The sequence below is a fragment of the Ricinus communis genome, chromosome 1 (genome assembly GCF_019578655.1).
Source record: "Ricinus communis isolate WT05 ecotype wild-type chromosome 1, ASM1957865v1, whole genome shotgun sequence".
NCBI classification, from domain to species: domain Eukaryota; kingdom Viridiplantae; phylum Streptophyta; class Magnoliopsida; order Malpighiales; family Euphorbiaceae; genus Ricinus; species Ricinus communis.
Genome location: NC_063256.1, coordinates 5,266,227 through 5,281,432, shown reverse-complemented (window position 1 = coordinate 5,281,432; position 15,206 = coordinate 5,266,227). Strand labels below are relative to the sequence as shown.

General features: G+C 30.3%; 1 protein-coding gene across 1 annotated transcript; it reads right to left on the bottom strand.

Annotated features, from left to right (window-relative positions):
* Positions 1-2,050: 2,050 nt before the first annotated feature.
* Positions 2,051-6,124, bottom strand: LOC8281928 (cyclin-D1-1). The gene is made up of 6 exons (XM_015726743.3): positions 5,338-6,124; positions 5,031-5,117; positions 4,016-4,114; positions 3,690-3,891; positions 3,433-3,563; positions 2,051-3,299 (listed from the first exon to the last, which is right to left on the bottom strand). The coding sequence occupies exons 1-6, from the start codon at positions 5,584-5,586 to the stop codon at positions 3,054-3,056; spliced, it is 1,014 nt and encodes a 337-aa protein (XP_015582229.2). The 5' UTR covers positions 5,587-6,124; the 3' UTR covers positions 2,051-3,053.
* Positions 6,125-15,206: the final 9,082 nt, after the last annotated feature.

Below are 15,206 nucleotides of genomic sequence, written 5' to 3'. Positions count from 1 at the left end.
TATTTGTATGTGTATAAAAATTATTTTGCCTAGAGTATATGATTCTCAACAAACCAAAAGAGAAAAGTATTTGCATTTTGTTTTTCTTGGGAAGCATCATTGGTGAATTATGGCTAGAAATTAGCCTACTAATTAATCAGCAACCTTAACTCATATGTCACAGTTTGGCATCATCATGAGGGATAATGGTGGGAACCAAATTGCTAATCAAATCCAAACACTAATATTTTCCCAATTTTCTTATATCAAATAAAGGAGCCCTCAAGTCACCATCTTTCTCCAACTGATTTGCCCTTTTGATATCCCGCGTGGAAAATTATACTCCAAGTGGAACCAAGTTAACAAAATAAAATATCAACCAATATTTTGCTTAGTTTTTAATTTAACATATCATTTTTTGTATATATTTGGTAATATAATTATTTATTTGAATATAATTAGAATAATAATATTCCATATTTAGAATAATCTAATTTTTCTAATATCTAATAATAGTATTAAAAAATAATTATTACAATTTGATTTTTATTATTATATAAAATTAGGTCATCATATTAACGGCAATTACGCACGCCTTGTTAAATTAGGAATGAAATTTGGATTTATGCTTGTCCCATTCTTTGTCCATATAAATATTTTGATTAATAATCTATGCTTGTTTTGCATAATTACTTTTACAATCGAGGATTAGGGGCTATATAATGATTTAATTATAGTTACCACCAAACCCTGAATTGAACTTCAATTAGTTCAATTGTGACCTTTTTAGGGGGGAAGATTGGATCTTTTGAATTGGCTATGTAGTCCAAATCTTCATGGATCCCACTCGTGCCACATCGCATTATTAGGTTAGTCATCTTCTACCTTACTAATATAAATAGATTTGATATGTATACCCAAACGCAAAATAAATAATGAAAAAGTTTTCATAAGAATTTAAAATACCAAGTGGATTCCGACACAATGGGGCAAATGGGTTCCACAGAGTGCTGGAAACGAGATAATTAAAAGGCATTATTAAACTATAGATAAAAATCCTTAAACTGAGTTTCCAATCCGTTGGTGTCGTTTGAATATCGTATAGAAACCCTAGATTTGTATCAATGAGATGGCCATAAAGCTCTCCTTGATAAAGGTACAAAATGCAGATAAAATCAGAATACATACAAATAGAAAGAGCAAAAAATGTACTAGCTATATAGCTAGCCAGCCAAAATTGTCTGCGTTTATGTTGTTAGTTATCTTGACCGTGGTCCATTGGCATAATAATGCGAATGAGCCAAGCATGTAGATGTGATAAAAGGATGATGGCTTCCTTAGTGGAGGTGAAAAAGGTTTGCATGATAAAATGATGGGTCATGGGTATTTCTTTTTTTTTTTTTCCTCCCTAGAAATGCATGGTTACTTTTGAAAAACCATGTATATAAAGGGCCATTGTGCTACGTTACTGCATGCAAAAAAATAATAATATATACCAAATGTCGGGGATCTAGGGCAAAATGACAAGTTCCTTATTAGTCTTTTTCTATTTGTATTATAGGAAACTGTAAAATGTAAAGGAACTTTATATGTTCTTGGTCTCTTCCTACATTATATACATAGAGATATATCCCATCATCAGACATACCCACTTAAATATGTATGTCCATTACCTGGAAGAAACTTACAACTGATGGAGAGCTAATTATATAATCTTGAAGATTAGTTGATCTATCAAGATGTGAGTGAGGCAGAGCTGTCTGATATCTATTGTATGATAAAAGGAAGAAGCCATGGATTGGTCGCGAGATGGCACCAAGTAACTGAGGGTGCAAAAGAGGTCATATTCATGAAAGAAACCCTCCTTTATTGCTTGAGGGACCAAGCGAGTCGCTTCAATATTTGCCAGGGCCTTCACTGCACTACTGCACTGGCCAATGGCCTAGCTAGCTCGCTAAATTCCACACCTCCCTTATTGAAAAAGTTTTCTGAAGAGTAATAAAAACAAATCGCAAAGCTACAAAGTATCACATGCCATTCTTCTTTCTTTTCACGTAAAGAAAAAGAAAAGTAAAAAAGAGAAATATATTTGGATTATTATGATGATGATTATTATAGTAATCAGAATTATCAGATACAAACACGCGTGAAAGGCCCCAAAGACCTTTGTATTTTAGTCAGGCCAATGTTAATTTAGGCCTTGTCAGAGGTTTCTCCTCTTGGTAAAAACAAAAAATTAAGGGAAAAAAATAAAAAGAAAATTAATTAAGAAAGTCTACACACGTGTAACCACCACCAGTCACGTGGTGAGGAGTCTAGTAGTATGGTTAGGCCAAGGTGAAGGCCAGTAGAACTTAGAAGAGGAATTTCCCGCCAAAAAAGCACACATACACACATGTGAGCCATGCACGCCTCGAGCATGTGCACACAAACCACTCTCAAAATCAACCTATAATATAAACAGATCCGAATTTCCATCACAAAATGGTGAACCAAAGAACGCTCTTAGCTTCAATGTCTCAACTTCTCAATCGCTAATTTTTCTTGAAAGGCCCCACCTTCTCCTCCCTTCCCTTTCATTCAATAATCGGTGCTGCCATTGAATTTTCATCGCCACTTCTTTCACACTCTGTAGGACGCTCCACTATTTTTTTAAACAGTAGCTTTTAGATTGATGAGTGTCTTTATCCCCTCTCTCTCTCTCTCTCTCTCTCTCTCTCTCTCTCTCTCTCCCCTAACTTTCTCACACAAAAATATTAAAAGGGTAACGCAAATCCCCTCCCTTGGGAATCTGCAATGCCATTAATAATTATCAATGGCAAACCCCACTACCAAAAAAGAAATTAATAAATCTTCAAACTCACCAAACTCTAATTCACACCATATATATATATATATATATATATACAAAAAATAATCTACATCACCCGAGTCAATTATCCCCTCCAAGAAAATATTTTGAGGATTCTAATAACTTTGGACCACCATTTAATTTCTTCCCTTATTCTTCCTTTTTTTTTTTTCTCTTTTCTTTTCTTTAGGTTCTCCTTTTATTTATTTTTTCCCCCTTTGCCTTACTCGGAGTTTCCTTTGTCATTATCCACCCATAAGCAATTATTTAACTTTCTCCTTTTATAAGATATTGACGATGATGAAGATGATGACGATAGTGATGGCGAAGATGACAAGGAAGACGAGTCACTGGACCTCATTCTGGCCCGAATTGTTACTCTAAGCACTGGTAAAACTTTTGGAAGCGTTTTCCGGCTATTGTCAAGCACAAGATCTTGCATTAGCTGATAACAGCTGATGATTTTTTCCTGCAAAAGAATTGGATATTACTTTGGAGTCGGGATACGATGGATTTTGTACTATGTTAAATATGGATTTTGATTCCTGCAACCGAAATCAAAATCATTTTTCTTATATAAAATAGCATATGTATCTCCTTACTTTGCTTAGCCCATCACACCATGATTCAGCATGTTCGGGATTAACAAGAGACAAGTTTGGTATTTCGTTGGCTGCACAAAGTATTGCGGCGGCAGCAATGCTTGACGGCCAGTACTCGAGAAAGCTCGCTTCTGTTGACATGACCAAAAAAACAAAATTTAGTTTCAGTGACATCCTATTATTATGTGCGACTACTTTTAAGAATTAGAAAAAAAAGAAAATCACGCATAATTATATCCATATATCAAAAATATTACCTTGCATATTTGATAAAATGATTTCTGTAGCTCGTGAAATTAGAAACCCAGTATAAGCACCAGACGAGTCGAGCTTACATGCGAAAAAACCAAAAAAGCTAAATGGCGTCACGGATCGCAGCCGCCAATCCAACACACTAAGAACAAGAAGTTCCATCCTCCGGATTGTTCTGGGTTCAAAAATATATTTGGCACCTTCTACCTGCAAATCATTTCATTAAGTTAGGCTACTAATTATCGTTATCGAATGATCACTGCTAGTTAAGTTTTTTTTTTTTTTTTTTTTTTTTTTTTTTTTTTTTTAAGGTTTTAGGAGAAGAAGAAACCTGAAGATCCAATAGAGAAGGAACAAGAGGTTCCTCCATTTTAGCTGCTAATGACAAGCAAGCAACAGATAAGAGTTGCATTGGCCATCCTTTGCTTTGCTGCAACAGTAGTAAAAACACACAGAGAATTAAAAAATAATCATCATTATTAAAAGTTGATAATAATAATTATAGTAATGATCAAAAAGTTAAAAACCAAGTAATTACAATGATGATAATCTGTGTCATTAATGTTAATATAGCAAATGATATTTTATTGTACAGAAGAATGCACATAGGGTTGCCACGTGACAAGATTATTATTATTTGTAAAAGCATAATGTATGACAGTACAAAACTTTACATGGGCATAATAATAAATATTACATTAAAATTTTACACTGTAGTTAAACTGCTAACAAACTACAATAATTGTTCGGTCGGGTCATGTTTCCAACACAGAACATAATACCTACCTATATTTCCTATAAAGAAAAGGAAGCACATAAGTACCCCTTTTAAGGCATCAAAGCTATATATAATCTAGATGCTATCTTAATTAATGAATCAAAGTTTCTATAAATTAAAAAAAAAAAAAAAGAATTACTCCATTTTTTTCATTTATATAATTTTTTTATCGACTTTCAGACTAAATTTTTCCATTTGATAAAATTTACGTTTTATTTCTATTTTTTTAATTAAAAAACTGAAAACGTGAAGAAATTTTTTTAAAAAAATCAATAATATTGGTAATTATTTATTAAATTGTAGAATGAGAAAAATGAGTGAAAATATTCATTGTCCATTGGCTCGCTCGCTCAATATACACATTTTTGAAGAGAAGTTAGGTACTGGGGTTGTTTTTATGGTTTTGAAAAGTCAACATAGTTACCTCTGCAGTCAAAAGTGTTTATTTAAGCACTGGGAATATACATATAATAGCCTAATAGATCTTTATTGATATCATTATTATTAAATGTTAATAAAAGATAAATTATTTCTTGATGAATATTACAGATTCAGTGAGAAGCTTTACCGGCAATGAACGAGAGTAGAGAAACCGATCCAAATAGTTGACGGAGAGATACGCGGTCAATGGCTGGAATCTATAATATGTTTGCACCTGTTAAGAAAAAACAAAACCGATGAATACTAATAACCATTAGAAATTAACGTGAGTTGTAAGATCCAACGGCTGGTATTCATATGCTCAACTATCAATGAACAGCTCAGCTGCGGTGTATGATAAGTGGCTGAGATCTCTTATTATAGACGTTTTGATTGGTGGATAAAGAAATAGTTATAGCAAGTAGCGGCAACAGTGAATATGAATAAAAACTTACTTTGAGAATCCATGCAACAGAATCTTCTCGAGCCGATGCATCGAGAGAGCGAGATTGGAAGCGAGACAAATAATCGAATCCAGGGACGAAGTTCCTCTCGTCCTCGATGAAACTGGCAATGGATTCTACGGTTCCGGCAGGAGATTCAAGGTCCGACGAGTATTCCGGTGAGTCACCGGTGGAAAAGATTTCGGAAGAGTCTTCGCTGCAGAGAAGGTCATTGAAGCAATCGGAGCACGACAGTGACATGATCGCCGCTGGCGATTTCTCATTCTGTTGTCATATCCATTTGTGTGCGCATACAATCGAAAGTCATTAAAAGTAAGAACCGACTTTGATGGCGGCGGAGGAGACACCGGAGAGGGAAGAGAAAAGAGGTAAGAAGATGTCGTTTTGGCTTTGAAGGTTTTATTTGTAAACATGAATGTGTATCAGTCTGTTATCTTAGGATATAAATATGAAGTGATGTGATTTTTCTTTTCCTTTTCTCTATATTTTATTTTTGGATTTTTTCTATTATTTGGTTGTTTATTTTTATTTATTATTAGTATTCTTTTTTTTTTTTTTTTTTCTGGAAAAGGGTGTGGGGGCTGTTGCGCGGTTTTACCGGGAAAATGGATTTTCCATTCCAAGACGGAAGTGAAGTGAAAAGAAGGGGAGCGTAACACTAAATCAAATAGTAACTCTTTTGCATTTACAAAATTTCCACGTTCGGTTGAAGGATGGCTGCTTAAGTTTTTGATTGCTTCCCTCTTCAAAGTGCTTTTTAGGATTTTGTCTAGGAATATATCTTGTGATGCCATTGCCACATGTCCTCAAGAGACTTTGTTTCCTTTTCAAAATTTGTTTCTAGTTTCTCTCCCATTTATATATATATATATATATGCTGAAATATAAAATATTTTATTTATTTTTAATTAATTATTATTATTATTATTCTAATTCATGATTTTTATATTTATTTTCTATTAATATTTTTAATTGAATCATCATTTAAAATATCTTATTTAATATGTTATTTTTATTTAAATAATAATTCTATTTAAAAATAGTATGTTAATTCAAAAGTTATTTTTATTAAAATAATAACTTTAATCTTATAAATATTAATTATATTATTAGTTTATATAGGTATAATTAATAAAATATTTTTATTTCATATGATATATTATTATTTATTTTTTATCAATATAATTACTATATGTATTTGATTTAATTTTAATTTATTTTATTAATAAAATATTTTCTTAATAATATTCTAGTTTGACTTTTAAAAATTAAAATATTTATAATAAAAATAGTAACAACTATAGGCAAATAATTGATTAGTACTTTAGTGATGAAATGGTTGATTTGGATTAAAAGTGAACCAAACCTAGAGTAATATTAATTATTAAAGACCTTATTGTGGTGTTTAACTATTGTAGGGGTAGCTCTTCCCTTTTATAACTTTATTATCTGTTAGTATATAAAAACATTTAATCTCAAAACCTTTTTACCATTATTATCTCTTTGCACTTTAAATTAAAATTGCTAACTAAAGTACTTCCTAGTGAATAAATACATCATTTTAATATATTTTTAAATCCAAGTTCCAATACATTATCAATAATATAATATTAATTATGTATCTTGATGGATAGTGTTAATAACCATTGGAGTATATAGGAAGAGAGGATGATAGGTCATAGCAATTTTTGTTATTCGTGATTATTTGAGGTCTTTTTTGCAATGAAATTTTTGTATAGAATTATAGTTAGTTCAGACAAAGTTCAAGATCATCATTCTAACATCAATTAGAAATTAGATAAAAAAATTCATTCAAAAATAAAAACTTAAAAGTCACACAAAAAGATCCAATCACAATAATAAGTTAAACACTCTTAAAAATATATTCTCCGTCCCTTTAAAATTTAAATTTAAAACTTTAAACTATTTACTCATCTGATTACCATTTTAAATAGAATCGCCTATTTTTTAAACCTAAAGTTTTTAATTTTAAATTGGAAACAGAATAACAATAAAAAGAATACCGATAATTTAAGCAAATGCCAGGTTTAAATTTAATTAAATACCAAATTTCAAATAAATATATTAAATATAAATCAAACTTTTTGACTTGACATTAATCTTTATATATTGTTTCGTATAGTTCAATAAAAAAAAAATCATATAATTTAGTTTTAAAAATGCGCTCTAATAACAAGTAATAAATATGTCATCATACAGACAATTCTAAATTCAAAAACAATCTATTTTCTCCATTCTAATTTAATGATATAATTTTTATTTAATACTATTAATTTTGTTATCATTTTTTTCTATACATCATTCTACAAAAGCCATAATTTTAAAGTAAAAGAATATAAAATTTAATTAGATGTAATACTACTTATATAAAAAAAGTGAAGAATATTTTTAACAATTTTACTAAGTTAACAATTAGGGGAAAAGAATTGGCTATCGGCATGGGTCCTTTATTTTGTGTCTATGGACTAAATTGTAACCTAAAAAGAAATAAATAGGTTAACCTCTTAAAAAAATGACTATCAATTTAGAATGGAAGAAGTATATAGGGTATGGAAAACACTGGTACAATAACATCATTCTCCAATTGATTAAACATTATTAGATATTATCTTTCCATGCTGTGCAGATTTCCGACCCATGAGAAACTGATTACTGATTGGTCAATGAAGGGAGGGATACTACTGAAAATCAGAGTCCAGAGATCACATGATGGATGAACCAATCAGTTTTTGGCTTATGTGCTTTGCCTAGAAAGAAATTCGAAGGATCATGAAAACAAGACACTGTTTCATTTCCCTCCAAACTTGGTGTTTCTAACATGTTACTGGAAGCCAATGTCTGTCCTTATCAACAGCCTGCTATGCAGGGATGATAACAGTTCGATCGACTGAATCATATTCAAAAAAATTTACAGATCTACTTCGATTTAAGAATTTGAAATCGAAATTGAACTAAAAAAAAACAATAAAACTAAGTCAGTTAATTAGTAAATCGATAAATATTTATATATATATAATTTTCTTTTAACGTTTGCTTTTAAGAGAGAGATTTTGAATTTAAGTTCTCTTTTCAATATTAAATAAATATTTATCTTTTATAGTAAATATAAAAAAATAATTATTCTTTTACAGCTCATTTCCTATTCGCCCTCTCTTAAATCAATGATTAAGAAAAGAATAGAGCTAGTCTTTATTGCAAAATCATTTAAAAAATGTAAGGCAATTAATTTCATTTATCATCCGTATTATGTAAATAAAAATATATAAATATAGATAAAAGTTAAAAGTCGACAAGGGGGATAACTAAAAAACTGAAATTAAATTATACACGTAGTAAGGAACATGAAAAACAAGAACATATGAAATACAAAAGTTAATTATAACGTAAAATGGAAAGAAAATGCATGTGAATTTGCGACATGGCATATAAAAATTATATGGCAAAATGTGTCATTTCTAGGCTATATACATAGGGGGAGGAGGGGGGAAAGGAAAAAACAGAAAGGGAGGGAAAGCCTATAAGATTAGCAGCGTGAAGATTCAAGGGGAAATTGAGAGCATTAGAATGATGGCATAAGTCGTGGGCATGGGCAACGCATCAAGCACTTGCATATGCAACAATAATGTGAAAATATTTTTCTATGCTATCATTATTACTCATTCCAATGAAGAGAATTTTATTGCACAATCAATCACAAGTGTAACATTTAGCTCACCCAACACCAATCACATTTTGTTTGGTGCAACAAAAATATGAAACAACTTTCAGCACCTCCATGACATATATAATGATGCAAACTTTTTGTCACTCAACATTATTATTATTTACAAATTAAAATGACCGTTGGAAATTTATTTTGTAGTTTCTTATAATTTTTTTATAGAACAAATAAATTATTAAAATTTGATTTCAAAAATTTAAATTACTGCAGTATGAGTCACGTAAGATGATTTTATTGAATGTTTGGCGATGAGCTAATTGAGATTTAATACTTTTAACAAACATTTTCACCTTGACTATTAAATGCTAGCATATATAGCACTGATATATATATATATATATATATTGGTATTTAATCAAAGTTTCTTTGGAGGGAAAGTGTTATATGATCTTGAAATTTATTAGTACATTAGATCAGAAAGGTTCGAGCCCTTAAATGCTAGAGTTGTAATTTAGTGATCCTAACTGACGATGTGTTGATTTCAAGGGGTCAGGGTCACTAACCTCAGTCCCTCCCCTCTTATGAAATTTCAACAAGGTTAGTTTTTTTTGTTTCTCAATAATAATGTGTCTGTTTTTAATTGAATTGTCCATATTATTCACTTCTCGTAATATACCCACTAGCATTTATGTTGATGAAAGTAGTGGGTCATCCGCTACCTAGTTACTGCTATACACATATGGTTCAACTCGATCAATTTTATTAAAAAAGAAAAGAAAAAAGAAAAAAACCTCAGTCCATTTGGGTTCATTTGAGTGGAGGGTTCATGGATAGATCAATGAAATTGGTTTAAAGGGTCACTCCACAATTAGCTTCAAATCAAACTTTTCTTTTTATCGGATTGCAAAGTATATAATAAGAATACTTATTTCATTATATTTATGGTAAAAATAAAAAGTAATTTAATGTGAAAAAAGAAATTCAAACTCAAGTCTATAATCACTGGTGTAAGACTTTTAATATTTAAATCCCCAAATCCATTACCTTATAAATCTATGATGCATATATACATCCGAAGTGGCTGGAAACTTGCAATATGTTTGGGACACATTTAACTTTCAGATCATAATAATAATAATAAAAATGATTTTAGGGCATGAAACTGGTCTCTTATGACTGTAATAAGCACTCGGGATAATTTATTACTGAAAAATCATTAATCTTGAATTAATATATAAATGTTGTTGTATTTGCATTCCGACAATGGTATATTTTTTAGTCAAACATCCTAATCGATAAGGTTCGGTAGAGGCTATTAATAGACCTACATTAAATTTGGGCAAGTGTATACATATATATTTATACACATATTACTATCTTATGAGAATTTTAATGTTGGAATTATTACATTAATTAAAATAGTTTTTTTTGTGATATGATGAAAGTTCCTCCAGAGTTTCTTAACTTTTAGTGGAGCATATATGGACATGATTTAACATGTTGAAATCTCATGAAAAAGCTCTTTACACATTTGAAGTGAAACTATGTATATATAAAGTAACCCATTAATTATCTCTCTCATCTCATGGACATGATTTAACATTTTGAACTCGCCAAAAGAAATTGCACATAGCAGCTTGAAATGATATATAAGATTATTTATATGCTCCAATTAACATTCAAATTACCTTTTCACATGGATGATTACTATGTTATTTCATTCTACCCTACCTATTTAATGACTTTAAAGTGTCACCATAACAAAGTTATTTTTCCTTTTTTTTTTTTTTTAAGAAAAGAAACAAGATGAAGAAAATAAATTGTTAGTGATAGAAATCTTGAATTTTTTTATTACTGAAACAGTTGCTCGATAAATGGGCTGCTAATAAGCTGACGTCATATCCAGAAGTTCTTCTTTGCTGATTAAGGGTACATTGTTAAACAAATAAAAGAATCAACCACAACCAACTGAAAGTAAACTCTTTTTCATCCTCTAATTAAACAACAGATTGACAACCTAATTAAGGATTTGTGCCTGTCGCTTTGTCCCTTACAAGCGCTTGAACCCTAAAGTGAAGTCCCATATAGTGCCCTCCCAACCTAACCAACTCAAACTGAAAAAGGTGTCTTTCTACAAGCCACTATGAAACTGTACCTTAAACTACAGCAGCACTGGGTGGACGTTTGCTATTATTGCTGTCTTCCAATAAATGTTCACTGATCACCCTTTAAAGATCACTGGCCATATATATATAGGTATGATTCTTGTGCCAACTCCCTTTTTTTTTTTTTCTTAAGTTTATTATTATACTATCTGTACATGTTTACATGTTTTTGGTTGATTTGGTAAAGAATTAGCACCCACTTCAACTTAAACATTTTCCATGCAATGGCCTACCGAATCATACAATTATCATTCTTGATATTTCCTTTTTTTTTTTTTTCTTCTGGTGCTCTCATTCTTGATATCTCTAAACAAAGCTGCAAAGCAGCTGAAATTCTTTTTATTATTTTTTTTTAAAAATTTGTATGAAACTGGGTTCAAATTAATCAAAAAGCTGAATTCATCATAGTTCAGAAGATACTGTAGTAGTAGGATATTGTGTTTAATTAGATGCATGTACATCGAGAAACCATTTAGTTGTTGGACATATCAGACTATAAATGCAATTTATGGTCCACGGCAAAATCAATGCAAGATGCTGTAGCTCTTAGCTTTACCTTGACAAAATGCTCACTTTGATTTTTCTTTCTCTCTTTTTTTCTTCCTCTAGTATGTTGTGTATTTAATGATAAAAAAAAAAAAAAAAAAGGAAGTCTCAGGCGCGGCGATGACATGGGAAAAAAAAAGGACCTAACTCACATCACAGAAGGTGTGGTTGGTTCATCTACTTGAAAAATATACATCATAAGTAACTTGACTCCTTCACTTTCATGGTATCATGGACACTTGTAATTCTTTAGCATGCTTTTGCTCCTTAATTCCACGAAATGATTTTAACAATGATGCTAGTTCCTAATTATGCTTGCATTGAAAGAAAAAAAAAAATATACTTCCTTAAAATTTACTCTGCGTTGTTAGTAAAATAAAATCATTTTAGAAGTTGATGTCAGAGTTCGAATTTCGTCAATTTAAAAATCCGTTAAAAAAACCCAAATTGCTTATCTTAGACATAAATAAGATAGTGCAAACAAGTAATTTAGGTGTTTTAACTTAATTAATTAGTTCTTTTAAAAAAACTCAATTAATTAGTAAGAGTATGATATTAATGTATTTTTTTTCAACAGATTGAGATACGGATTTCATATTTTATTAATGTCACAGAGATATATATCTAAGAACCGCCATGAAGAGATTTATATCAAAATTTATCCATCTATATATACAATGACTAATAAACAATTTAAATATGAAAGAAAACCAATCATAGTTATGAAGATTATAAAGAAGTAGATTAAAGAAGGATTTAGCTCAGTTAAAGAAAAAGGAAAATAAAAGGAGAAAAAGACATTGATTTTCCTCCAACATATATGTATATTTCATATTTGTCTAGAACTGTTAGGTAGGTGGGCAATTTAACTGTTGTCGGATAGGGCATGTGCCCAATTCCATCACATATGATAATATCTTTAGCTTCGGAGTCAATTTCTTGAGCTAAAAACGAGTGCCAACCTCTTCATAGTACAAATTGAAAATCTGCATCTCCCTCCCCAATTATCTGCAGGATACATTTAACACAATACATATAGACACAGGCATGGGGAAAGATCATAAGTCCATAAACTATTTAACTAAGAATCTGCTTTAATCTTTTTATTTATTTATTCTATATATATATATAGAGAGAGAGAGAGGTAGGAGTAGGAGTAGGGGAGCAAGCATGAACAATGTATATGTCTTTGAAGACAGGTGTACGTATTTTATTTCCTTGTCACTTCATGTTTCTATAATTTGTTAAATAAATAGCATTTTATTTTTCTTTTGGGGAAGAAATTATTATAAATATTTATAGCTGACACTGACCTAACTTTGTGTGTTTCTCATCAATTATAGGATGCTATGAGACCCCAAAAGATTTAAAAATTTGAAGACTTTGGCTTCATATATGTACTCCTCGTAATTAACACACATACATATCAAATCTATAAACTAAATAACATATTGGGCTAATTAATGAATATTTTAGTTAATTTATAAGGTGTGCCCATCTTGGGGATGAGAAAAGGGGATATGTATGCATACGGTAGAGTTGGGATTTTCCTTAAAGAAAATAATAATAATTAATAATTACTTGTTTATTTATCTGCCATCGGACAAGGTCGCAAGATTCAAAGAGGAGCCATCCCATGTAACAAATTAGAAAAAAAAAAAGAAAAAGAATCTAACAGAAAGAAAGATGAGCCTTCCTATATTTGTCCCTTAGCAAAATCTTTAATTACTTGAAAATTATAATAATAATAATAATAAAATCACAAAGTGGAAACATCATTTTCAGCACTGTTTTCTCCCTTTATATCTATTTCGGCCTTTGTATTATTTGGCTCTCAAAGACAAAAGTCTAACAAAAAGTAGCTTAGCATGAATATACATTTTCTTTCTATATGACTATGTGCAATATTATTTTGAAAAAATAGGTTAAAGAATTTCCCTTCTCTTTTTCTCTTTTCTTTCTTTTTAATCCTTTGTCCCCGGGAAAAGTGAAATAGAAATTTGAAGTGACTCTCCAGCAATAGGAGTAAGATGAGTATTCTGGACCCTTGGGATTCTGATATCAGTTCCTATCTATGGCTAAGGCTTAAACTTCACAAAAATAAGCACACATATATATATATATATTAGTAAATTAATAGGACCCAATATCACCTTTTTAGTTTTGGTCGGTGAGGTGGATCAAGACATTCAATGAGACATTTTTAAGCCATTATCTCTTCCCATTTGAACTGTGGGGTTTTCTTTCTTTGGCCATATGTCAACATTTTAAAGGTAGCTAGCGTTACCATGTGTCCAGTTTCATATTATAAAGATTTGTACTTAAACATGTAATAATTTTTTGCTTGATTCGATACTCAAAAGAAAAATTATATTTACGAATTAATCCAATTAAATCCAACAGCTATTTGGTGTATAACTCCATTCCAAATAATGCATTGATAAAACTACTTTTTTGAAAAATAAATAATTTTCTTAAACTTCAAAAATGATACTTTTGAAAAGAAACAACTAAATTGATATTTTTTTCTAGAAATAAATTTGAAAAAAATAATTTAAAAATCAATTTATTAAATTAAAAAATTTTAAACCCATATTTTTTTTAATATACCAATTGGAATCCCAAATAGGGTATTATTTTAATGAACCTTCTCAAAATAAATAAATAAATAACCAATCTCAATAAACTAATAAATAAATCATGGTTTTAGTGAAAGTATCTTTCAATGCATGCTGCCACATTGACTCATTCTTAATTAAACTATTGGTTAGTACCAAAATCCACATATTAGGGTCTTCTTTAGCATGCTTTAGTTGGGTAGCTCAATTAATTTATTCAAGCCTGTCTAATAATGCATCTACATCCTTTTGAACTAAGTGGCTAGAGCTTATGGCAATGTATTATTTTTTTTCATCCCATTTTATGTAAATGCTTAACTTAATGAATTAGTATAATTTGTTAACCTAACTAATTGGTCTTTCTTATGGACTGCAGTTTTTATCCCATAATCGAAATTGATGAAGAAAAAGATTTCCAATTAAGAAGAGTATAGTTGTATATTTTAATTTTGGTGCAAACAAAATAATTAATTAATCATAAAATGCTCTAGCTGACTATGGTGTTGTAGCACATGCAATTATATGATTGGAATGAGGACATTAATAATTCAGCAGGCAAAGTGGTTAGGATTTTGTAGTAGATTATGCTCCACCATCACTGCATTTCCAGTTCCAAGGGTTGTGTCCAAAAATATATACCTATTATATATACATTATAATATTTAAAAATAGTATTTAATTGTTATTGAAAACTTGCTAATGTCTTCTTCAATCTTTTCTTTCGTTATCTTTGAGAGCCTTCATACCGTCAACTTCATTGGCATATATGAGTTGATAATGCCACCTAAATTACATGAAACTCTCAACAAAAACAAAAGTCTCAAAAAATTAGGCTCATGCCTTGCTCAT